Source organism: Salmo salar, chromosome ssa09, assembly GCF_905237065.1.
Source record: "Salmo salar chromosome ssa09, Ssal_v3.1, whole genome shotgun sequence".
NCBI lineage: Eukaryota > Metazoa > Chordata > Actinopteri > Salmoniformes > Salmonidae > Salmo > Salmo salar.
In genome coordinates this window covers 143,802,880-143,829,504 of record NC_059450.1, presented here as the reverse complement: position 1 = coordinate 143,829,504, position 26,625 = coordinate 143,802,880, and the positions used below count along the sequence as shown (strand labels likewise).

Here is a 26,625-nt window from a genome sequence, read left to right as displayed (position 1 = left end):
TATGTAGACTGAGAAGTATTATATGCCAGCTGAGCCTAAATGCTGCAATTGTGGTGGTGAACATGCACCTGAATTTCTGAAGTGTCCTGTTAGGCTGAAGGAGACAGAGGTGGTAAAAGTAAAGGCTGTCTCCTATCCGGTGGCAGTGAGAAGAGTGAAGTTGAATAAGTAATGGTATTAAGAGTAGAGAGACAAGATGTTCCTAGTCAACAGAGGGATCCAGACATGTCACATGTTAAGAAGATGGACTTTGTAGCGTTTATTACTTTGGTTAACTGCACAGTGCAAACAGAGAGATAATCAGAGAAAATAGCCATCATTGTAAGTGCCGCTCAGCGTTTTTTGGGACTCAGGGAATTTTTACAGAGCCATTAACAAGGAATCCTGTTGATGAATGCTCCTTCCTCATAGGGATGTGATTTGAATGTGACTAAAGGAGTGGGGTGGGTGTTTGATTCATTTTTGTATTATCTCAGGCCCCCTGCAATGGAATATGATTTTTTTTATTTGTTTCAATACCCCGTACAGAATGCCATAAAACTTTAAAGAAGAAGAAGAGGGATAGTTGGTCTACAACAGACCCATGTTTGGAAAGTCTGTTTAATAATACGTTCCTTTTAGATCTTTTGTCTTAAATTTCCCCGTCATAATGACCAACCATCTTGCCCACCAGCGCAGTAAGTTTAAATGGAGTTGTATTTAACTTTTGGCTTCCCACTGACTGTTTTTGTGGAACCCAATACAATTGAAAACAACGCTAGTGAATCTAAAAGCACCTACCCGATTTCTCGACTTTCGTCTACAGTCGATTGCTTGCCTTACTACTCAAACGCTATGTTTGAGTGTCAGTGATCACTTTCATGCGCTAATGGTGCAACTGGAAACTCTTTTTTTATTTATTTTTTTTATCAACTGGGAACTCGGAAAAAGGATGAGGTGAAGTCACGACGGAAAAGTCGGAGTCCGAGTTTCCGACATCGAATATGAAATTGGATGACCGTTCAAAAGATTTTTCAGTCAGAGATAGTTTTTTCCCAGTTATTTCATGTTGGGAGGCCTCTCAATATGTCATATCCTGTTTGTGCGCGTGTGGAGGGTTGCTGTTCTGTCTGGTTTGGATGGGGCCTGGCCTGCTGATATAAACAAAGATGTTTTATAAATAAACCAAGAGACTACATATTGTCGTTTCCAATGTGAACAAATTAGTCTTAGTGGGCAGAACAAGCTAGGAGAGGGCATGCGCTAGCGATATCTTATTGGCGCGTTCTCGTTAACATCTGCGTATTTCCGTTAGGGAACGCCTACTCCGAAGTGCGGGTGTGAAATAACTAAATTCTTCTTTCCACTCCTTCTAAACAGCGCGATTTTTAAAAACTTTTGCAAATGTTGAAGTCTACCATGCTTAGTCCGTTCTGTTCATAACATATTCTAGTTTTGGGAACAGAACTGTATTGAGATGGAATGTTTAATTGATGCTTTATGTCGGCCAAAATCCATCTCGTTCCATATTATCCCACTGCCCGCCAGTGGGCTTCCTTTCACTACCATATTTGGTAGTGAGTGGAAACGTCAACCGGATGCTTCACATATATACATCCATGAAATATCTGTCTCCTTGTTCTATCTGTGATATAACTGAAGCACCAGCAATAACAAGGGACTGAAGGTAAAAGCAAATATTTCTTATAACGTAAAAGGGAGATCAATAATACATGAAAAATGAATAGATATGAACTGTAACTCAATCATAAAGATTTGTAACTCTTTAAAAGTTGACTGGACGCAACTAACGTACAATTTCGCGAGTTCACCCGACCCATCCGTTTTACTATCTTGTTAGTAGGTAATTAACCTGCGACAACATGCCGCCGTTGTAGGAAGAAAAACAAGCTTAGCGGGCATTCGCTGGTTGTTTTTTTTGGAGGCGGTGTGATCACTGGCAGAGGTCAATTAATTTTGTAAACATCAGTCATTGGTAGCTAGGTACGCTAGCTAACAGCACTACAGTAGGTGGCTAGCTAACCGGCCATTGTTCACAGCAGGTCTGACAGAGACAAACTCAGTTCGAAGAGTGTGTTAACTAACCATTATCCAGGTGTCATTGTTGTTCATTCACCCACACCTCCATGCAGTTGTCTCGTTTTATCTGTCAACAACATGACTGGGGGCAGGTGTAGATATCGACCTAGCCGATTAAACTGAACTCTACGATTTACGATGAGTTGAATCGGCTAATATCGACCCAGGGTCACTGCTCGACATAACGTTACTCTGAAAAGGCCCGGCATTTGAGGCTTGTCCGCTTCAGTGGAAGTAGCCCAATTTCTGTTTCATTCAGTAACGTTATTTAGCTAAGTTATATCACCCAAAACCAAGTTTTGCTTTTAAAAGTAGCAACCCACCTAGTCTATGCTGTTTCAAGTCGTAACTGTTTTTGAATTTGTATCAATTCAAGTGGCTTACTAGTACCGAATTCCATTATCAAAATTAAGCCATTAAATAGCCAACAGATTTACACTTGATTAGTTTAATAATAGATTTGGAATTGACTGAGTGGAAGGGATCCATTGGATTTTATCTCTGCAAACAATACAGTTCAAACAGACACATCAGTCACTTCAGTGTAATGCCAGGCCCCTCCCACTGTTAGTAGTTTTATTGTGGTAACAGATAAACATTGAACATTTGACTACTCTCCCATTACCCAATAGTATATGGTTAGATCGATGTAGCCTAGCCTGTAGCAGAACATGTTGTCCATTGTATGTTTCTAGGCACTGATAATGCTGGTTCCCCCAAAAACGATCACTTATTTTAAATTAGTCTCTATTTTGAAAGTTGAACTTGATTGCTGACATGCAAAACATTTTGGGACTATATCAACAATGGACTAATAGGTTTTGGTTGTAGTTTTCCTTTAAGAGATTTGGGACAGTAACCAAAGGTTGCTGGTTCGAATCCCCAAGGTTAAAAATCTGTCGCAGTGCCCTTGAGCAAGGCACTTAACCCTAATTGTTTCTGTAAGTTGCTCTGGATCAGCGTGTCTGCTAAATGACTAAAATGTATAATGTTATGCTATTTCTGCCATCTTGCAATGATCATGGAGCTGGGAGCAGAATGTTTAGGATCGCCACAGACGACTGACCTATTAGTAGATGTAGGGAAAAGCTCATCCTCTAAAGCGGAACAACTTTGCTTGTGATTCACACCATCAATCTGTTGTCCAAGAGACCAGTTGACATGATGCGCTGCAGTTTGGATTGTGCTTGGTAGATGCTTGAGAGCATCAGCTGTTCCAGACGATTGTGTGATCACTCTCTCTGTAGTCGATGTAAGACCTTTAAACAGGTCAACATTCACAAGGCCGCAGGGCCAGACGGATTACCAGGACGTGTATTCCGAGCATGCGCTGCCCAACCGGCAAGTGTCTTCACTGACATTTTCAACCTGTAACTGACTGAGTCTGTAATACCAACATGTTTCAAGCAGACCACCATAGTCCCTGTGCCCAAGAACACTAAAGTAACCTGCCTAAATGACTACCGACCTGTAGCACTCATGTCTGTAGCCATGAAGTGTTTTGAAAGGCTGGTTATTGCTCACATCAACACCATTATCCCAGAAACCCTAGACTCACTTCAATTTGCATACCGCCCAAACAGATCCACAGATGATGCGATCTCTTTTGCACTCCACACTGCCCTTTCCCACCTGGACAAAAGGAACACCAATGTGAGAATCCTATTCCTTGATTACAGCTCAGCGTTCAACACCATAGTGCCCTCAAAGCTCATCAATAAGCTACGGACCCTGGGACTAAACACCAACTTCTGAACATGTTCCGGTCTGTGTTAACAAAACAGACCTGTAGTTTAGCATCTGCTTCATCTGTCCACTTTTTTATAGATTGAGTCACTGGTGCTTCCTGCTTTCAATTTTGCTTGTAATCAGGAGGATAGAGTTGTGGTTGGATTTACCAAATGGAGGGTGAGGGAGAGATTTGTGCTAGAGGTCGACCGATTATGATTTTTCAACGCTGATACCGATTTATTGGAGGACCAAAAAGGCCGATTTATTATGCTTTTTTAATATATATACGTACATATACACACACACAGCTCTGAAGTGACAACGATACTGAAGTCTGCTTAGGAGACAAATACTCTCAACTGTTTGAATAATAATAGAGTTTAAGTTACCTGTGATGAATGCTGAAAACAAACTAATTTCCATATGCAGGAAATCCTATTTTAATATTGGGCATGGTAAGAATTGACTACCAAAGTGCGAGTCATAATTCCCATGACACCTTCTAGCAAAATCTGAAAATTGGTTCCTTCATTTATTCCATAGGATATTTTTAGATTAACTTAAAATAAGGTTTGTGTTTGGTTTAGGCTTACAGCACCTTGCCAATTTTATAACTGTGTAGATATCCATAGGATATAACTCTGATCAATATAAGCGAAGATCATTTTTTTTGTAGAGTGGATTTATGAAAATATGTTGACAAACATTACCTAGTGAGATTTACACGGGTATCAAAACGCCGAGGCGGTTTAAGCACAAAACGCAGACCTTATTTGAAGTAGATCAAGACATTCTCTATGGAAGACATGAACGGTAAAATAACGAAGGAACCCCTTTCAAGTTCAGCCGCAAGTTATTACAGGAATTATGACGCGTCGACTATTTCTCTCTAAACCATATACCTTTGACTATTACGAGCCTGCTGCTGCCTACCACCGCTCAGTCAGACTGCTCTATCAAATCATAGACTTAACTATAATATAATAAACCTTAGGTCATTAATATGGTCAAATCCGGAAACTATCCTCTCGAAAACATTATTCTTTCAGTGACATACGGAACCGTTCCGTATTTTATCTAACGGGTGGCATCCATAAGTCTAAATATTCCTGTTACATCGCACAACCTACGTTATTTCATAGTTCCGTAAAATTCTGGCAAATTAGTTCGCATCGAGCCAGATTCTGTATACCCTGATTCTGCGTGCAACGAACGCAAGAGAACTGACACAATTTCACCTGGTTAATATTGCCTGCTAACCTGGATTTCTTTTAGCTAAATATGCAGGTTTAAAAATATATACTTGTGTATTGATTTTAAGAAAGGCATTGATGTTTATGGTTAAGTACAGTCGTGCATCCCCGTTTGGTGAAGTCGGCTGTCTTTGTTAGGAAGAAATAGTCTTCACAGTTCGCAACGAGCCAGGCGGCCCAAACTGCTGCATATACCCTGACTCTGTTTGCAAGAGAAGTGACACATTTTCCCTAGTTTAAAATAAATTAATGTTAGCAGGCAAAATTAACTAAATATGCAGGTTTAAAAATATATACTTGTGTATTGATTTTAAGAAAGACATTGATGTTTATGGTTAGGTACACGTCGGAGCAAAGACAGTCCTTTTTCGCGAATGCGCACCACATCGATTATATGCAAAGCAGGACAGGCTAGATAAACTAGTAATATCATCAACCATGTGTAGTTAACTAGTGTTTATGATTGATAGTTTTTTTTATAAGATAAGTTTAATGCTAGCTAGCAACTTACCTTGGCAATGTAAAGCAGGTGGTTAGAGCGTTGGGCTAGTTAATGTAAGGTTGCATCCCCAAGCTGTCGTTCTGCCCCTGAACAAGGGCAGCTAACCCACCGTTCCTAGGCCGTCATTGAAAATAAGAATGTGTTCTTTAACTGACTTGCCTAGTTAAATAAAGGTTAAAAAATAAAATAATAAAACGGCAAATCGGTGGCCAAAAATACCGATTACAGATTGTTATGAAAACTTGAAATCGGCCCTAATTAATCGGCCATTCCGATTAATCGGTCGACCTCTACTTTGTACGCGTCTCTGTGTGGAGCAAAGGTGGTCTAGAGTTTTTTTTTTTCTTCCCCCCTCTGTTTGCACATGTGACATGCTGGTAGAAATGAGGTAAAACGGATTTAAGCTTCCCTGCATTAGTCTCCGACCACTAGGAGCGCCGCCTCTGTGAGTGCTTTCCCCCGTTTGGCGAAGTAGGCTGTGATTCAATGATAAATGAACAGGCATCGGATTGATTATATGCAACGCAGGACAAGCTAGTTAACTACACATGGTTGATGATATTACTAGGTTAACTTGTGATTATGTGAAGATTGATTTGTTTTTTTATAAGATAAGTTTAATGCTAGCTAGCAACTTACCTTGGCTTCTTGCTGCACTCGTGTAGCAGGTGGTCAGCCTGCCACGCAGTTTCCTCGTGGAATGCAATGTAATCAGCATCCAAAATTGCCGATTACCAATTTGTTATGAAAACTTGAAATCGGCCATGTCGATTAATCGGTCGACCTCTAATTTGTCATCATTACTACTAGTATCATGCCATTGTTCCTTTTCAAATAATGTCAGTTGGAAGTCGGAGTAATGGGTAAACAAACCAAAAAGAGGCGGCCTCTCAAGCTAGCTGCAAATGGTCTGGATTTGTTTCAGCCACTAAGGTCATGATTGTTATACTGTTATAGACCTATATCCATCCTGCCCTGCCTTTCTAAAGTCTTCGAAAGACAAGTTATTAATAAACAGATCACTGACCATTTCGAATCCCACCGTACCTTCTCCACTGTGCAATCTGGATTTCGAGCTGGTCACGGGTGCACCTCAGCTACGCTCAAGGTACTAAACGATATCATAACCGCCATCGATAAGAGACAATATTGTGCAGCCGTCTTCATCGACCTGGCCAAGGCTTTCAACTCTGTCAATCACCGTATTCTTGTCGGCAGACTCAACAGCCTTGGTTTCTCTAATGACTGCCTCGCCTGGTTCACCAACTACTTCTCAGTGTGTCAAATTGGAGGGCCTGTTGTCCGGACCTCTGGCAGTCTCTATGGGGGTACCACAGGGTTCAATTGGAGGGCCGACTCTTTTCTCTGTATACATCAATGATATCTCTCTTGCTGCTGGTGATTCCCTGATCCACCTCTACGCAGACGACACCATTCTGTATACATCTGGCCCTTCTTGGGTCACTGTGTTAACCAACCTTCAGACGAGCTTCAATGCCATACAACACTCCTTCCGTGGCCTCCAACTGCTCTTAAACGCTAGTAAAACCAAATGCATGCTATTCAACCGTTCGCTGCCCGCACCTGCCCACCCGACTAGCATCACTACTCTGGACGGTTCTGACTTAAAATATGTGGACAACTACAAATACCTAGGTGTCTGGCTAGACTGTAAACTCTCCTTCCAGACTCATATTAAACATCTCCAATCTAGAATCGGCTTCCTATTTCGCAACAAAGCATCCTTCACTCACGCCGCCAAACATACCCTCGTAAAACTGACTATCCTACCGATCCTCGACTTCGGCGATGTCATTTACAAAATAGCTTCCAATACTCTACTCGGACTGCATCCAGTTTGCTATCACAGTGCCATCTGTTTTATCACCAAAGCCCCTTATACCACCCACCACTGCGACATGTATGCTCTAGTTGGCTGGCCCTCGCTACATATTCGTCGCCAGACCCACTGGCTCCAGGTCATCTATAAGTCTATGCTAGGTAAAGCTCTGTCTTCTCAGCTCACTGGTCACGATAATAACACCCACCCGTAGCACGCGCTCCAGCAGGTATATCTCACTGGTCATCCCCAAAGCCAACGCTTCCTTTGGCCGCCTTCCAGTTCTCTGCTGCCAATGACTGTAACGAATTGCAAAAATCGCTGGAGACTTTTATATTTCCCTCACTAACTTTAAACATCAGCTAACTGATTGCTGCAGCTGTACATAGCCCATCTGTAAATAGCCCACCCAATCTACCTACCTCATCCCCATATTGTTTTTATTTACTGGTGTGCAAAAGAGCAGAAAAGTATCTCTACTTGCACGTCATCGTCTGCTCATTTATCACTCCACTGTTCATTTGCTAAATTGTAATTACTTCGCTACTATGGCCTATTTATTGACTTACCTCCTCTGCTACCATATGGTGCACTAATTGTTTGCTCCTTTGTGGTCGGGGGGCTTGAGGGGTCTGCAGGGGGGGACTCTGTCCGGCTTTTAACTTACTCTTTTAAAGTTTTAATAGTAGAATGAACAAGGTGTAATTTATAAATTGGGTAGTGTATCATCAGTTCTTCTTGTCATGTCAGTCATTGCATACTTCAGAGTTATTTATAACTTGTCAGAAATGTGCCCATAGAAATAGACGTGGATCATGTGTGCGCAGGGGGGTGCGGGATGTCCCCTAATGCGAGAAGGGGGGGCCCTGAGTGGAAAAAGTTTGGGAACCCCTGCTTTTGAGGACCGTGTGTGTGTGTTGGGTAAGTGAAATAAGAAGAAGCAGCAGTGGGGTGGTGGGGAGCTGAGAGTTAGCTGGCAGTTATTTGGTTGTGTAGCCAAGTTGTGTAACAGCCTGGTGGGCAGTGCATCACAAGTTGGGGACTATTTGATAGGGTGGTGCCCATAGTGACCGGGTGTGATGCCAGCCTGTGCCAGGTCAAGCTGCGACAGGTGGCCACTGGGCTCTAACTGGGCAGAGCTGGCTGCAGAACAGACAGACCCAACACTGTCTGGTGATGAGGATCCACATACACACGGCCAGTGGGTGGTCAAAAAGAGGAGGCGTCAACACAGACTTGTCGGTTAATTGAAAAACATGTCAACCTTGATGATCACATTTTTTGCACTCCTCACTTTACACCTGCATGTCTGTGAAGGCGTCTGCGTGCTTCCCATCCAAAACGGTTAGGAACAGTCAGTGGCGTGGTGATATAAGGCACTGCATCTAAGTGCGTCACTACAGTCCCTGGTTCGAATCCAGGCTGTATCACATCTGACCGTGATTGGGAGTCCCATAGGGCGGCACACAATTGACCCAGCGCCGTCCGGGTTTGGCCGGGGTAGGCCGTCATTGTAAATAAGAATTTGTTCTTAACTGACTTGCCTAGTTTAAATTAAATAAATACAGATATATTATGCCAAAATTTGGTGAAGTTTTGGCCTTTGACAAAGGTTTTTTTTCTGGAGGCAAGCTGAAGTTCGGAAGCCGAAGTCTAAACCCCATCGGTGATTGGTCAACAGTAGGGATTCTTCAATGTAGTGTTTGTCATTCAACAATACACAAAACATTTTCATGCACATTTTTTTTACTTGAGAAATACTCTACCAAACATCCTATTTAGGTGTAAAATTGTGAGCCTAAGATCTACTCAGCAAAAACTTCCAAATTAATTACAGATTTCTTGAGTTATCTTACATTCATTCTGATGAGTTTGAAGAAGCCTTAAGAGGCTGCATTTCTGTTTACAACCCTCAGCAGTTCTTCAGTGGAAGTAGGGCAATTCCATGAATTACGTGGACTTCAATTTTTCACTTTAAAATGTATACCTGAATGAATGGTTTTTGTTAGCAATTTAACAAACAATAGAACAATGCACTGCTTTTAACAATGACCACAAAACATGTTACAAAAACATATTTACAGGTAGAAAGTTGGGTAACCATATAAAACTGAGGGAGATTTTACTGTAATTCTGTTACCAAACTTGCATCTGCACAGTTTTTCCAGTAAGTTTGTTTTAGAGTGTAGGCTTGGTACATTTCTTTACCATTGTACAGGTGAGGTGATCAGCACCAAGTAGCTTACAGGGATTTGTATGCCATTGTAGTCTTTGGGTGGGCTGCCTAAGTGTTTTTTTTCGGGTCGCCTAAATGGAAAATGGAACAACACTAGGTGTAAACTTAAACGACTATAACCAGATATAAAGTATGTAGAATAGATGTGTGTGTTATATATATATATATATAACAGTCAGTATCTGGTATGGCCACCAGCTGTATTAAGTACTGCAGTGCATCTCCTCCTCATGGACTGCACCAGATTTGCCAGTTTTTGCTGTGAGGTGTTACCCCACTCTTCCAACAAGGCACCTGCATGTTCCCGGACATTTATGGTGGGAATGGCCCTAGCCCTCACCCTCCGATCCAACAACAATCCCATTGAGCACGTCTGGGACCTGTGATCCGGGGTCTTCGCTGGCTATGGCAGAACACTGACAATCCTGTCTTGCAGGAAATCACGCACAGAACGAGCAGTATGGCTGGTGGCATTGTCATGCTGGAGGGTCATGTCAGGATGATCCTGCAGGAAGGGTACCACATGAGGGAGGAGGATGTCTTCCCTGTAACGCACAGCATTGAGATTGCCTGCAATGACAACAAGCTCAGTCCGATGATGCTGTGACACACCGCCCCAGACCATGACGGACCCTCCACCTCCAAATCGATCCCGCTCCAGAGTACAGGCCTCGGTGTAACGCTCATTCCTTCAACGATAAACGTGAATCAGACCATCACCCCTGGTGAGACAAAACCGTGACTCGTCAGTGAAGAGCACTTTTTGCCAGTCCTGTCTGGTCCAGCGACAGTGGGTTTGTGCCCATAGGCGACATTGTTGCCGGTGATGTCTGGTGAGGACCTGCCTTACAACAGGCCTACAAGCGCTCAGTCCAGCTTCTCTCAGCCTATTGCGGACAGTCTGAGCACTGATGAAGGGATTGTGCGTTCCTGGTGTAACTCGGGCAGTTGTTGTTGCCATCCTGTACCTGTCCCGCAGGTGTGATGTTCGGATGTACCAATCCTGTGCAGGTGTTGTTACACGTGGTCTGCCACTGCGAGGACGATCAGCTGTCTCCCTGTAGCGCTGTCTTAGGCCTGCCTACCGTCTGCAAGTTGTTAGTGTCTTAACGACCATTCCACAGGTGCATGCTCATGAATTGTTTGTTTCATTGAACAAGTATGGGATACAGTGTTTTAACCCGTTTTTGTTTTGCTGTGTGTGTGTGTGTCCACTTAGGTTGGAGTCATTACACATTTCTTGTTAACAAACTATAGTTTTGGCAAGTCGGTTAGGGCATCTACTTTGTGCATGGCACAAGTAATTTTTCTAACAATTGTTTACAGACAGATTCTTTCACTGTATCACAATTCTAGTGGGTCAGAAGTTTACATTCACTAAGTTGACTGTGCCTTTAAACAGCTTGGGAAATTCCAGAAAATGTCATGGCTTTAGAAGCTTCTGAAAGGCTAATTAACATAATTTGAGTCAATTGGAGGTGTACCTGTGGATGTATTTCAAGGCTTACCTTCAAACTCATTGCCTCTTTGCTTGCCATCATGGGAAAATCAAAAGAAATCAGCCAAGACCTCAGAAAAAAATTGTACACCTCCACACTTTTGGAGGCCTTGCAAGCCAAAGAACACCATCCCAACCGTGAAGCACGGGGGTGGCAGCATCATGTTGTGGGGGTGCTTTGCTGCAGGAGGGACTGGTACACTTCACAAAATAGATGGCATCATGAGGTAGGAAAATGATGTGGATATATTGAAGCAACATCTCAAGACATCAGTCAGGAAGTTAAAGCTTGGTCGCAAATGGGTCTTCCAAATGGACAATGACCCCAAGCATACTTCCAAAGTTGTGGCAAAATGGCTTGAGGACAACAAAGTCAAGGTATTGGAGTGGCAATCACAAAGCCCTGACCTCAATCCTATAGAACATTTGTGGGCAGAACTGAAAAAGTGTGTGTGTGTGTGTGAGCAAGGAGGCCTACAAACCTGACTCAGTTACACCAGCTCTGTCTGGAGGAATGGGCCAAAATTCACCCAACTTATTGTGGGAATCTTGTGGAAAGGCTACCCGAAATGTTTGACCCAAGTTAAACAATTTAAAGGCAATGCTACCAAATACTAATTGAGTGCATGTAAACTTCTGAACCACTGGGAATGTGAAGAAAGAAATAAAAGCTGAAATAAATCGTTATCTCTACTATTATTCTGACATTTCACATTCTTCAAATAAAGTGGTGATCCTAACTGACCTAAGACAGGGAATTTTTACCAGGATTAAATGTCAGGAATTGTTAAACTGAGTTTTTTAAAATTGTATTTGGCTAAGGTGTATGTAAACTTCTGACTTCAACTGTGTGTGTATAGCTAGATATATATATATCTATATCTATATATATCTTCTCTCTCAAAGATTGTGAGTTAAATAGCAATCACCAAAATAAAAGCTAGACAGTCAGGGAGAATAGAACATTTCCAAAACCAATTAATTTGGCACTACTAATTTTGTTATGAGCATAAGAACACAGCATTAGCCATGGCAAAATGCATAGAACTGCAGGAAACTAGCTTTTAAAACTGAAAAATCTTCTCTCAGCTCCATGACTGAGTATGTAAAATCGCAGAAAATTAGGTTTTAAAAAATTAATTAAAAAAAATCTCAGCTCCTTGGAGAAATTTGTAGAATTGCATGAAGTTGCCTCAAAAATGCAAAAAATTATCTGCAGCGCCAGGATGGGGGGCCTCTAAAGTTTTCTCTACATTGTTGCTGCCCTGACGGCCCTACACTCATTGCCACGCCCACAACCTAAGCCCCTTTTTGATCCAGTAAAAAGCCCTGGCCTGTGTACCTGGTTGTTAAGTTAAACTGGGCACGGAAAATAGGAGACACACTGTTACACATCTGACCATGCCTCTAATTTAAAGTTTACATTACACACATCTAGGAAAAGTGACATTTACGTAATTGTCATGTGGGCAATCATTTTCCGTTGTCATATACCTACAATGAGTATTCAGGTATTTTCAATTTTTTTTGTTTATTATGAAAATGTATCCTCTTTCCATTGTGGTTAATATCTTGGTATCTTTGATCTTTCTGTCCCCCAGGCATTGTGAGACATTTTCGTCAGAGACCCATCTGACGCCCTTCCCCAGCAGTCGCAGCTCCCCTTCCCTCTATTTCCCCTGTGACCCCACCCTGACCCCCAGCAGTCCTCCGCCCCAGCATGAATGACATCAGTGTGGTCAGAGAGGGCTGGCTCCATAAGAGGGGTGAGCTGAGCTGAGCTCATCGCTGTCTCAGTGTCTCTGTTTCTAGGACACTGTGAGTCCACTCAGAATTAGTTCAACCCTAATATGTTTGGCTCATGTGCCTCTCTCTCTGCCCCTCTCTCTCTTGCCCCTCTCTCTCTCTTGCCCCCCCTCTCACTCATGCCCTTCTCCCTCCCTCCCTGCAGGAGAGTACATTAAAACGTGGAGGCCGCGTTACTTCATCCTCAAGAGTGATGGCTCCTTCATCGGCTACAAGGAGAAGCCAGAGATGTCGTCCGACCACAGCCTCCCACCCCTCAACAACTTCTCTGTGGCAGGTTGGTCTCTGTCATTTCTGGGCCAACTTCTAGAGCCTGGTGGTACTTGGATGATGATGTGAGTTTCCTAGTCATGTTCACACAGATTGGCTCTCCTTTGATTCCTTGTGTCCGTCAGCAGGAAGAACTGTTTCCTCTCCTTGAATCTTCTCCTCACTTCATGAGCTACTGTTTTGAGGTGTAGAGGAAATGGGAGGAGAGGAATCGAGGGAAGACTGTTGAGATTCACCCAGTGTCTACAGTAGCACACTCTAACCTTTCTATTACTCCCTGTCTGCAGAGTGCCAGCTGATGAAGACAGAACGGCCCAGGCCCAACACGTTTGTCATCCGCTGCCTACAGTGGACCACAGTCATAGAGCGCACCTTCCACGTGGAGAGTAACGAGGAAAGGTGAGAACGGAAAGTTCCAGAGGCAGGGACAACGTGGAAGAGTTGAATGGGTATTTGTTTATCTGTAAACTGGGCAATGCCCTCCTTCTCCAAGTTTCAGGATGAGAGGTCTGCAATTGACCCCATTAGTGACCTCACTAGTTAACCTCTATGGGCTAAGTGGGACGCAGGCGTCCCACCCGTGGTGCACTCCATCAACAGCAGGTGCATTTCAAGAGCGGCAAATTTGAATCCAAATAAATGTCAAAATTCAAATTTTTCAAACATACAACTATTTTACACCCTTTGAAAGATAAACATCTCCTTAATCTAACCACGTTTTACGATTTCAAAAAGGTTTTACGGCGAAAGCATAAAGTTAGATTATGTTAGGACAGTACATTTACAAGAGTTGTGTGTAATGTTTTGTCAATTGAAAGACAGGGTCACCAAAACCATAAAACCAGCTAAAATGATGCACTAACCTTTTACAATCTCCATCAGATGACACTCCTAGGACATTATGTTAGACAATGCATGCATTTTTAGTTCTATCAAGTTCATATTTATATCCAAAAACAGCGTTTTACTATGGCATTGATGTTGAGGAAATCGTTTCCCTCCAATAACCGGCAGTCAAGTCAGCAACACAAATTAAATAATTAAAATTAGAAAACATTGGTAAAATATTATATTGTCATTTAAAGAATTATAGATTTACATCTCTTGAACGCAATCAACTTGCCAGATTTAAAAATAACCTTACTGGGAAATCACACTTTGCAATAATCTGAGCACTGCGCCCAGAAAAATACGCGTTGCGATACAGACTAGTCGTCATGTTGGGGAGATCTAAAATCGAAAATACTATGTAAATAATCCATTACCTTTGATTCTCTTCATCAGATGTCACTTCCAGGTATCACAGGTCCATAACGAATGTAGTTTTGTTCAAAAAAGCTCATCATTTATGTCCAAAAATCTCCGTCTTGTTAGCACATGATCTAAGCCCGCCGGACTTCACTTCATGAACGAGGGGAAAAAATATATTTACGTTCGTTCAAACATGTCAAACGTTGTATAGCATAAATCATTAGGGCCTTTTTAACCAGAACATGAATAATATTCAAGGTGGACGAATGCATACTCTTTTATAACGTATTGGAACGAGGGTACCCAACATGAACTCGCGCGCCAGGTGTCTAATGGGCCATCATGGTTCCATGGCTCTTGTTCGGTCAGATCTCCCTCCAGAAGACTCAAAACACTTTGTAAAGGCTGGTGACATCTAGTGGAAGCAATAGGAAGTGCCAAAATATTCCTCAGCCCCTGTGTTTTTCAATGGCATAGGTTTAAAGGTAATACAACACATCAGGTATCCACTTCCTGTCAGAAAATGTCTCAGGGTTTTGCCTGCCAAATGAGTTCTGTTATACTCACAGACACCATTCAAACAGTTTTAGAAACTTTAGAGTGTTTTCTATCCATATATAATAAGTATATGCATATTCTAGTTACTGGGTAGGATTAGTAACCAGATTAAATCGGGTAAAAAAAATGTATCCAGCCGTGCAAATACTGCCCCCTAGCCCTAACAGGTTAATCACCCTCATACACACCATATCCACACACACACTCAGTCAGTGTAGCTTCATGTCTTTTGGGCTTGAAGTGATCTACATTGAACTCCCTCTCCCCTTCCAGGGAGGAATGGATGCGGGCGATCCAAGCGGTGGCCAACGGCCTAAAGACGCGAGTGGAAGAGGCTCCCATGGACATAACGTTTGGCTCCCCCAGCGACTGCAGCGGCATGGAGGAGATGGAGGTGGCCATGTCCAAGTCCCGCAACAAAGTGGTCAGTGTCCTCCTGTCCCCCTACCAACCTAGCAGACCTGTCACTGTCCCCCTACCAACCTAGCAGACCTGTCAGTGTCCCCCTACCAACCTAGCAGACCTGTCACTGTCCCCCTACCAACCTAGCAGACCTGTCAGTGTCCCCCTAGCAACCTAGCAGACCTGTCAGTGTCCCCCTAGCAACCTAGCAGACCTGTCAGTGTCCCCCTACCAACCTAGCAGACCTGTCAGTGTCCCCCTACCAACCTAGCAGACCTGTCAGTGTCCCCCTACCAACCTAGCAGACCTGTCAGTGTCCCCCTACCAACCTAGCAGACCTGTCAGTGTCCCCCTACCAACCTGGCAGACCTGTCAGTGTCCCCCTACCAACCTAGCAGACCTGTCAGTGTCCCACTACCAACCTAGCAGACCTGTCAGTGTCCCCCTAGCAACCTAGCAGACCTGTCAGTGTCCCCCTACCAACCTAGCAGACCTGTCAGTGTCCCCCTACCAACCTAGCAGACCTGTCACTGTCCCCCTAGCAGACCTGTCACTGTCCCCCTACCAACCTAGCAGACCTGTCACTGTCCCCCTACCAACCCAGCAGACCTGTCAGTGCTCTTTGTGTTTGTCCAACAGCCCTACTGTAGATGTGGCTGCTTTTGTCCATTGGAACCTCTGCATTCTAGTTCAGAGTATCTACTACTCCTTAGTAACAATGCCTCATCACAGCTGCTTTACCATCTCCCTATGTGACCTGGGCCATAGTGTGTTGGTGCGTTTTCTGCTCCATTCTCTGCCCGTTCTTCATCTAAAACCATTGTGCAGGTCTATGTAAAGTCTTTATTACTCATAAGCTGTAATTGTCATGGTCAAATAAATCCTGTCATCCAAACTGTTTTGAAGAAGACTGAGATTTGAACCCTTATGGTGTTTGTCCCCCCCACCCCCCCTCCACAGACCATGAGTGATTTTGACTACCTGAAGCTGCTGGGGAAGGGAACGTTTGGTAAGGTGATCCTGGTGAAGGAGAAGGCCACAGGGATGTACTACGCCATGAAGATCCTGAGGAAAGAAGTCATCATCGCTAAGGTAACCATCTGACATCAAAGGAAATGGCAGTTGCTCAGACAGACAGTTCCTTATATAAGGCACTACTTTTGACCAGAACCCATAGGGCGCTGGTCAAAAGTAGTATTGCACTATATAGGGAAAATACTACTGGGCCCAGATTCACAAAACCTTAAGAAATTACATGTTTTTCCTTAACTATAGACTTAAGAAGAAAGTTGAGCAAAGTTTCTATTCCTCAAAAAGATTCTTGGAAATTTGCTTTAGCTGTTTCTAATGTTTCTCCTTAAGCAAAACGTTAAAAAATATAGATTATTGAAAATAAAGTCCTTGGAAATTAATTCCAAGATGGCTAACCCTTGTCTTAAACTCAGGGTAGTGAGAGAATACGCTCATGAAAGCAATTGAACATGTTTAATTCACTCACAAACTTCATCTGAAAGTTTCAGTATTGATTATTTTAAACCCAAGAACATGTTTTAGAACAGTGATCTCAGTACGAAATATGTGAACATGATTGCCATTGCTAGCTAAACTGGTTGCCTAACAACACACATTAAGTCATTAAATATTAAGATATTGTTGAGGAATTGCACCTACGAACGTATGTTTTTAATTTCTTAATAAGCTTCTTAAGTTTTTGCGTAAGTGAATCTGAGCCGTGCAACATATCCCTGGAAGTCTTGATTTTGATGACATTTTTCATTTCAGTCATTTAGCAGACGCTCTTATCCAGAGTGATTTACAGTAGTGAGTGCATGCATTTTCATATTTGTTCGTACTGGTCCCCCGTGGGAATCGAACCCACAACCCTTGCATTACAAGCGCCGTGCACTACCAAGTGAGCCACAGCACTAATTATGCATTTCAAGGTTCTATTGTGGGGTCTTGAGTGACTCAGAAGTCCAAGTCCAGTTGTACACTGCTGAGTGGATCTGTCCCTCATGGTGTGTTTTTATGTGATGTGTTCCATCAGGATGAGGTAGCACACACGGTAACAGAAAGCAGAGTCCTTCAGAATACGAGGCATCCCTTCTTAACAGTGAGTTCCTATCTGACATCATCTGACCTACTGAACACTGATTACATTTCACCAAGCAGCCACCGGATTCAAAAGTGGTCACTAATTCTGACTGTGTCTTGTCCCCCCACACACACAGACACTAAAATACGCGTTCCAAACACATGACCGGCTATGCTTTGTGATGGAATATGCAAACGGAGGAGAGCTGTTCTTTCACTTGTCGCGGGACCGCGTGTTCACAGAAGACCGGGCACGGTTCTACGGTGCAGAGATTGTGTCTGCGCTGGAGTACCTCCACTCACGGGACGTTGTCTACAGAGACCTTAAGGTAATGGCCGCTTCCCTGTCTGTCTACCAAATGGGACTGGAAGTCTGGCTGATGTTTCCCTGACTCACCTTTACACGTACCGCCTCACATTGAAAGTATATTCTCAAGACTAACATTTCGCACAATAGGAAATATGGGCTGATTTTAAGATTAGGCCCAGTCTTAGATTAAAAGTGCTTGTGAATTAGTCCAGGTCTAGGCTCAATCCTACCATAGACTGCACTAGAAGAGCACCAGTCTCTTGGTGAAAAGCCTGTAAGTCTGTGGCACTTATTACAGTCAGCTGTCATGTTAGCAGTGGTATTTTCTGCTGCTGACTCTCTCCTGTGGTCACTCACTCACTCTTGTTCTCATCTCTTTCTCTTCCAGCTGGAGAACTTAATGCTGGATAAAGATGGACACATAAAGATCACAGATTTTGGACTGTGTAAAGAGGGAATCACAGACGGGGCTACCATGAAGACCTTTTGTGGTACTCCAGAATACCTTGCGCCTGAGGTAACTACAGCACAGTGAACAAAATCATACGTTCTAGTTGTGCTTTGAACAGTACAAGGCAGTGTGTCCCGTTACCAATTCCAGATGCATTCCTTGCTGGTTTCTTGTCTTGGATTGGTTTACAGTCAATAATTGTCTATCCAGCAAAGAATGCTTAACATACAGGTTAATAACTCTACTTTGCCATTGGAAAGTAAATGATTATCAACAGGAATAGACAGCCGGGCTGCAAATACACTGTATATACAGTACCAGTCAAAAGTTTGGACACCTACTCATTCAAGGGTTTTTCTTTATTTTTGCTATTTTCTACATTGTAGAATAATAGTGAGAACATCAACACAATTAAATAACACATGGAATCATGTAGTAACCAAAAAAGTGTTAAACAGATCAAAATATTTGAGATTCGTCAAAGTAGCTGCACACACGAAAGTTTGTGGACACCCCTTCAAAATTAGTGGATTCTGCTATTCCAGCCACACCGTTGCTGACCGGTGTATAAAATCGAGCACACAGCCATGAAATCTCCATAGACAAACATTGGCAGTAGAATGGCCTTACTGAAGAGCTCAGTGACTTTCAACGTGGCACCGTCATAGGATGCCACCTTTCCAACAAGTCAGTTTGTCAAATTTCTGCCATGCTAGAGCTGTCCCGGTCAACTGTAAGTGCTGTTATTGTGAAGTGGAAACATCTCGGAGCATTAACGGCTCAGCCGCGAAATGGTAGGCCACACAAGCTCACAAAACGGGACCGCCGAGTACTGAAGCGTGTAGCGCGTAACAAATCGTCTGTCCTTGGTTGCAACACACCCCACTGACTTTCAAATTTCCTCTGGAAGCAACGTCAGCACAAGAACTGTTCATCGGGGGCTTCATGAAATGGGTTTCCATGACCGAGTAGCCGCACACAAGCCTAAGATCACCATGTGTAATACCAAGTGTCAGCTGGAGTGGTGTAAAGCTCGCCGCCATTGGACTCTGGAATCACCCTTCACCATCTGGCATTCCGACGGATGAATCTGGGTTTGGCGGCTGCCAGGAGAACGCTACCTGCCTGAATGCATAGTGCCAACTGTAAAGTTTGGTAGAGGAGGAATAAAGGTATGGGGCTGTTTTTCATGGTTCGGGTGTCCACATACTTTTGGTCATGTAGTGTAGGTAATCATTTACATTGCAACCGAGGTGGAAAGAGACACAGTGCCTTGGCTTCCACATAATTGGATTTGCTATTTCTCTTTTTGTTCTCTCCCTCTTGCTCTCTCCCCCTCTCCTGCAGGTATTAGAGGACAATGACTACGGCCGAGCGGTGGACTGGTGGGGTCTGGGTGTGGTCATGTACGAGATGATGTGCGGTCGACTACCCTTCTACAACCAGGACCACGAGCGGTTGTTTGAGCTCATTCTCATGGAGGAGATCCGCTTCCCCAAGAACCTGGCCCCCGAAGCCAAGGCCCTGCTTGCTGGCCTGCTCAAAAAGGACCCCAAGCAGAGGTAGGTGGTAGTGTCTTTTTTTAAAATAAGTTTTTTATATATACACTGAACAAAAATGTGAACGCAACATGCTACAACTTCAAAGATTTTACTGAGTTACAGTTCATATAAAAAAATCTGTCAATTTAAATAAATTCATTAAGCCGTAATCTATGACTTTCACATGACTGCAATACAGATGTAGATCTGTCGGTCACAAATACCTTAAAAAAAATTATAATAATAAAGTAGGGTTGTGGATTGTAAAACCAGTCAGTATCTGGTGTGACCACCATTTGCCTCGTGCAGCATGACACAGCTCCTTCACATAGAGTTGATCAGACTGTTGATTGTGGAATGTCGTCCCACTCCTCTTCAATGGTTGTGCGAAGTTGCTGGATATTGGTGGAACACGCTGTCATACACGTCGACCCAGATCATCCCAAACATTCTCAGTGGGTGACATGTCTGGTGAGTATGCAGGCCATGGAAGAACTGGGACATTTTACACAATTCCTGGAAGCTGACAGGTCCTTGTAACATGGGGCCGTGCATGATCATGCTGAAACATGAGGTGATGGCGGTGGATGAATGGCACAACAATGGGCCTCAGGATCTCGTCAAGGCATCTCTGCATTCAAATTGCAATCGATAAAATGCAATTGTGTTCGTTGTCCGTAGCTTATACCTGCCCTTACATAACCCCACTGCCACCATAGGGCGCACTGTTCACAACGTTGACATCAGCAAACCACTCGCCCTCACAAAACCGGGATTCATCCATGAAGAGCACACTTCTCCAGTGTACCAGTGGCCATTGGAGGTGAGCATTTGCCAACTGAAGTTGGTTACGACGCCAAACTGAAGTCAAGACCCTGGTGAGGACGACAACCGTGCAGATGAGCTTCCCTGAGACGATTTCTGACAGTTTGTGCAGAAATCCTTCGGTTGTGCAAACCCACGGTTTCATCAGCTGTCTGGGTGGCTGGTCTCAGACGACCCCGCAGGTGGAGATTCTGGACTGGCGTGGTTGTGAGGCCGGTTGGACGTACTGCCAAATTCTGTGAAACGACGTTGGAGGCGGCTTATGGTAGAGAAATAAATCTTCAATTCTCTGACAGCAGTCAGCATGCCAATTGCACGCTCCTTCAAAATTTGATACATCTGTGCATTGTGCTGCGTGACGAAACTGTACTTTTTAGTGTGGCCTTTTATTGTTCCCAGCACAAGGTGCACCTGTGCAATGATCATGCTGTTTAATCAGCTTATTGACATGCCACAACTGTCAGGTGAATGAATTATCTTGGCAAAGGAGGAAATCTCACTAACAGGGATGTAAACAAATTTGTGCACAAAGTTTGAGAGAAATACATTTTTGTGCGTATGGAACATTTGAGATCTTTTATTTCAGCTCATGAAACATGGGACTAACACTTTGCACGTTGCGTTTATATTTTTGTTCAGTATACATTGAGTGAAGAATATAATGGTGATGCTGATCATTCTGTAGGCTTGGAGGTGGACAAGAAGATGCCAAAGACGTGATGACACAGAAGTTCTTCATCAGCATCAACTGGCAGGATGTGGTAGAGAGGAAGCTCTTGCCTCCCTTCAAGCCCCAGGTGACGTCAGAGACGGACACCCGCTACTTTGACGACGAGTTCACAGCACAAACCATCACCGTAACGCCCCCGGACAAGTGTAAGTTGAGGAGTGTTTGTGTGTCTGTCGGTTTGTTTGTCTCACTGTTAAAAATGTCTTCAAATCTGGATGGTGATTTATTTATTTGTTGTGAAAACAGGTTTTGTAAAAACAAAAAACAAAAAAAGTCGTTTGTAGTAAATCTCATGTTTTTGTCTTTCTCTCTCTTGTGTTATCTCCAGACGATAGCTTAGACTCAGAGGACCACAACCAGCGCACACACTTCCCTCAGTTCTCTTACTCCGCCAGCATACGGGAGTGACATCTCTCACACTCGTGCACACACACACTCACATGAGCAAGCAGGCTAACACACGTTCACACACACTCGCACTGCTGGGGAATTGGGATGACACATAAACTGACACTCTCTCAAACAAACAAACACACACACTTGCACAACACACACACTCTGACACCGAGAAGTTGCGAAAACATGGATCCTAGAGCATGACGTGATGACTGACCTCCGCAGGCCTGTGTGGATAGACTGGCGGCCTTGTCTCTCATTCTGACAGGACCAGGTGGAACCGGAGCTCTTAGCCATGCCAGCAGGACCCCGTCTGTCTACCCACCACACCACTACTACTACACTGGGCACATCAAAGCATCAACAGCACTTCACCATCCCTGGGTTATGCCAGCAGATGCCACCTCATCACCAGCCGAACGCATGCTTCACCTATTCAACACACACACTCTGACAAGCAACACCTAAAACCTCCCATACACTGCAGATTTTTTTTACTACTGGATAAAAAATAAGTCCAAACAAATGTAGAAACACATGAAAGGAGAAAAATATTTGTAAACTTATTTTTCTTTTGATTGTTACGGTTTTAAAAGCCATATTTCAGCTTTTTTTTTACGAGTGCTCTTACTGAAAACTTGCTGTTACAAATCGTGTGGACTGTTCCTACAGAGGGAAAGCGGGTTGGGGAGAGAATGAGGGGTAAGAAGGTGTGTGTACCTCGGATGGTAGCCATTTCCCTGCTTGCACTGTGCATGTGTGAATGAATGTGTTTATGTTTTAGTGTGTGGAAGGAGAATGTATGAACAACCATTTGAATCTCAACATCTGTTTTACGTTTATGCATTTGCATGTATCTGTTTTGGATTCTGTATGACGGCTAAACGAGGAGAGTTTTAAAGGGAAAGAAGAGAGCTGGTGGAGTTGTAGCTTCCCTGTGGATTGACTTGTTCCTCTGGTGGTTAGAACGCTCAGGATGAAAGAAGAGAATGGGGAAGAGTAGAATTGACCACAGCAATTAACATTGTTCCAGTAGCTGTCACGTTCTCAGCAGAAATATCCAGGAGAATAGCTGTCAGGTTCTGAGCAGAAATATCCAGGAGAATAGCTGTCACGTTCTGAGCAGAAATATCCAGGAGAATAGCTGTCAGGTTCTGAGCAGAAATATCCAGGAGAATAGCTGTCAGGTTCTGAGCAGAAATATCCAGGAGAATAGCTGTCAGGTTCTGAGCAGAAATATCCAGGAGAATAGCTGTCACGTTCTGAGCAGGAATAGCTGTCAATCATTTGTTCCAAACTTTTCACTTTTTATTTTGAATTATCGATGTAAAGATCTTATTTTTTTTTTTTACACTTTTTTTTTGAAGATCATTTGGATGTTCCCATATTTAAGAATGCAAACTATTAAATCATGGATCACTGATTATTTGTAATGAGGCTAGACTGACTGATAGAAAATTGACACTTCAGTTATTTAGCGGTCGATATTGAAGGTTGTGGTTCGTATTTTCAAGGTAATGTAAGTGACAGATTAAGTCCTTTGTCAGTCCGTCAGAGTAGGACCATTGAACTAGGGTTGGGGTTAGTTCAATTCAGTTAATGCAGGAAGTCAACTGAGTTAACGTCATGGATTGAAATGTAATTGACCCCAACCCTGGTGTGAAACAGATGCTGTATATAATGACAAGATGGTCTTGTCTCTGTCCTAACAATGGGAGTTGTTGTCTCAAAGGCAGGAAGGCAGTCGTTCTGCTTATCGGTGTATTCCCTTGTTGACAGATTTTTATATTTTTATATCTTACCTCACCTCTTCCTCTCTGTGTGAACTTCCCACAATTCACCTGTCCTGAATGCATGTGTACACCCCTGTCTGGCCTATAGAGGAGTGGTTCGGGTGAAACAACCATTGTGTTTCACAGTCAAGTGCTGTGATGGATTTCATTTTTGTTGCCCTTTTCAAAGATTCCTTCACTCAAGGAACATTAAGACCATGTTTCTTTTCATTGATTTGTTTTTGATTTGTGGTCCACCTATTCCTTACTTTGGGAGACATTGTCTCATTTAATTTTATATTATATAAAATAAGTTTAAACATGTTTTTCCTTTTGGTTGTTTTTCATTTTGATCATTCATGTGTTTCTTTTTTTAAAGTGTGTGTGTGTGTGTGTGTGTGCGTGTGCGCACATGCTGTGCTCATGCACAGCAGCATGTTGATGGGGCATTGTAGAACAGCTCTCTAGTCTGTGCTCAATGCCGGTTTCCTTTAGCCTCTGTACCTCCCAGTAGGGTAGTACAGTCTGACTGTTGTCTGGAAGGGCTGAGGCTATGGGAAACATCCCTATCTTCACCAGCCCATAATCAGGCCATGTGAAGGCAGCTTCAGAAACGGCAGGATTGGATTTCAGGAACAACCTCCCTCTGATGGATCTCTCTCACGCTGCCTTCAATGTTAGGATGGCCACCAGAAGGTGCTGTAGACTTTTTCTAAAGGTGGCAGTAAAGCCACACAGGCGACAACAACGTGCAGAGACGTCTCAATAAAGTGACCACGCTTTGTCTAGTGTGTACATCTAACATGCAAGCCAACACCACTGACCTCTCCTGTAGGCATTGCACACAGACAATCGATATGGAACTCTTCACTGGCTATGTAAATACCAAAAAGGCTTGATGTGTAGGATGATCTGTTGGCTAGAAGGGGAATCGGCAGCTTTGTAGATGGAATTTGAGTTGGAGCTTACCTTGCTTCTCTGTATTTTGAATGTGATCAGTAGTCACGAATGTCATATCTCAATGCTGAAGTACCAAGAATTCTTTGCTCCTCCCCAGCTATTCTTTATCTCCTCCCCAGCTAAACCTCCAACTCAATAACAAGCAATCTTTTAGGGAGAAGACTATGTCCTGGTAGACAGTTTCAGCCCCCATGTTGCAAGATTTTACATTGTAACAGGTGTTACCTGCTACAGTATATGGTAGCTTATAATATTTACAATTATGTGCCAGTAAAGAATTTTACTGAATTAAGTGTGTCTCATTCTTCATTAGGGTTACCGGGTTCAATATCCCATATGCTACCTTCTGGGAGATTCTGGAAGGCACTTTACCCCTAATTCTCTAGGGACACTGCTCTCCCCTGCTCCCAGGCTGTGATGTGTATGTTGTGTGCCTATTTGGGTACAATGACAGCAAAAAAGTAAGAATTTCCATGCAAATAGACCAATAAAGCAAGCATAGTATTGTGAAAGTTTTGAATTTCAAGTTGATTGATGTAGGCTAATTGACTCTGCCCAGTTTACCAAACACCTAATTGACCAACCTTATTCCTCATCAGCCAAATTCATACTGAATATATAAGGCTGTGAACTGATCAGGCATCAGTCACGCACATGCAAGTAATGATATCTACGTCCCCACCACCAATTAGTCAATCACGTGTGTTTATTTGTGGACCCTAAAATAATGTTGACTGTTTTTATCTCTAGTTTCTCATCCGCCGTCCCTCGTCGTTTCAAGTAGCTGCAGGGCCTCTTAAGTGAAGTTGCAGTCTCCGGTTCGAAGCATCATGGCCAAGACCGTATTCTGCGATTCCATGCCATGCTGGACTTACACAAGAAGGTGAGTTCAAAGTTTAAATAGGATGCGTAAAGTTTAGTATATTCAACGTCCCATAAAGTGTCCAAACATTTAAATACGCGCAGCGCAGGTGGCCCACAGCTGCGTGTTTGTTTATCCCTTTCCAAGTAAAAAAATGGAATATGAACTTTCTGGGGTTGGGACTGGTTTCATAGAAAATGTGTAGCCCTTGATCATGACGCTCAGTACCATTACACGAAGGCATCTTCTGTACGGGGGAGTTTTAAGGGTGTTTTCACATATAGTCCTCTTTAAAATAACCGATCTCAGTCCTCTTAAAGTGAACTCCGGGGTAAAAAGAATAAGGCTGTTTATGTACTACCCTTGCCTTTGAATGAGGACTCCATTTTTTTTCCAGTTCACATCAACTTTTTTGGGGCCTTTGCTTTCACATTGCTATGTTAAGAAAATAACCAATATATTTTTTTCAACATCACCTCAATGCACTCTAGGTTTTTACCAAGTGCAGGACAAGCCATTCCACCAGAACATGTTATAAACAGCTATATATACGCTAACCACTTACATTTTGGAAGAATTACTACAGATAATGCTGTAATGAAAAGTGTTCACCCAATGTAGGCTAATACCCCTTTAATGCCCCTATTGTCTTCTCGCGGTATTCAGACCACACAATCGAATAATCAGTTTATGAAGCTGTGTTGGCCTCTATGTCACATAATGCAAACAAATAATCTGAACTAAATTGGGCAATCACTAATCAACATCCAAAAACTGCACACTTTTTTAACCCTTCGAACCTGCACATGGTCATCCAACACAATCTCACATTCAATTCGAGCGAATATGTACAAAAAGTATTTCAGCAGATTGTGTTTTTGTGCCGCTTGTTTCGTGTGAAAATTCATAGGAAAAGGCTTTTTTTTTGTGCGACTGGATTCATAGGAAAATACATTTTTGGGGGGCAAACTTTGGAACCATTTTTGGGAAGTTATTGGAGCAATGCATTTTGTGCAATGGTGTTCTACACTGCCTTTTTGTGTCCCACATTCATTTTATTTTTGATTAATGCCAATGCTGTTTTCTATGCTTGTTTTCACTTAATAGTTTGGGATGCTGATGCTATGTTGGATTTTATGAGGGTTGCCATATTGGAGTAAAAAGCTCTATTTGTGTTATTTCAATTTTGGGGGTATTGATGAATGTATTTGATTGGGGAATTGGGATACATGTTCATGATGGGAAATGAATTCAACAA

General features: G+C 43.0%; 1 protein-coding gene across 1 annotated transcript; it reads left to right on the top strand.

The window, feature by feature from the left end:
• The first annotated feature begins 1,567 nt into the window (after positions 1 to 1,567).
• Positions 1,568 to 23,869, top strand: LOC106613111 (RAC-beta serine/threonine-protein kinase). Its single transcript, XM_014215042.2, has 12 exons — positions 1,568 to 1,666; positions 12,741 to 12,905; positions 13,091 to 13,222; positions 13,503 to 13,614; positions 15,298 to 15,448; positions 16,387 to 16,518; positions 17,474 to 17,539; positions 17,658 to 17,849; positions 18,219 to 18,347; positions 19,629 to 19,843; positions 21,333 to 21,523; positions 21,706 to 23,869. The coding sequence occupies exons 2-12, from the start codon at positions 12,860 to 12,862 to the stop codon at positions 21,783 to 21,785; spliced, it is 1,446 nt and encodes a 481-aa protein (XP_014070517.2). The 5' UTR covers positions 1,568 to 1,666; positions 12,741 to 12,859; the 3' UTR covers positions 21,786 to 23,869.
• The last annotated feature ends 2,756 nt before the right edge of the window (positions 23,870 to 26,625 follow it).

Excerpts from the sequence above, each read along its gene's own strand:
- LOC106613111 (XM_014215042.2), top strand. The coding sequence starts at position 12,860 with ATGAATGACATCAGTGTGGTCAGAGAGGGCTGGCTCCATAAGAGGG. Across the intron at positions 17,540-17,657 it reads CGAGGCATCCCTTCTTAACA|ACACTAAAATACGCGTTCCA; the intron begins GTGAGTTCCTAT and ends CCACACACACAG. Across the intron at positions 19,844-21,332 it reads AAAAAGGACCCCAAGCAGAG|GCTTGGAGGTGGACAAGAAG; the intron begins GTAGGTGGTAGT and ends ATCATTCTGTAG.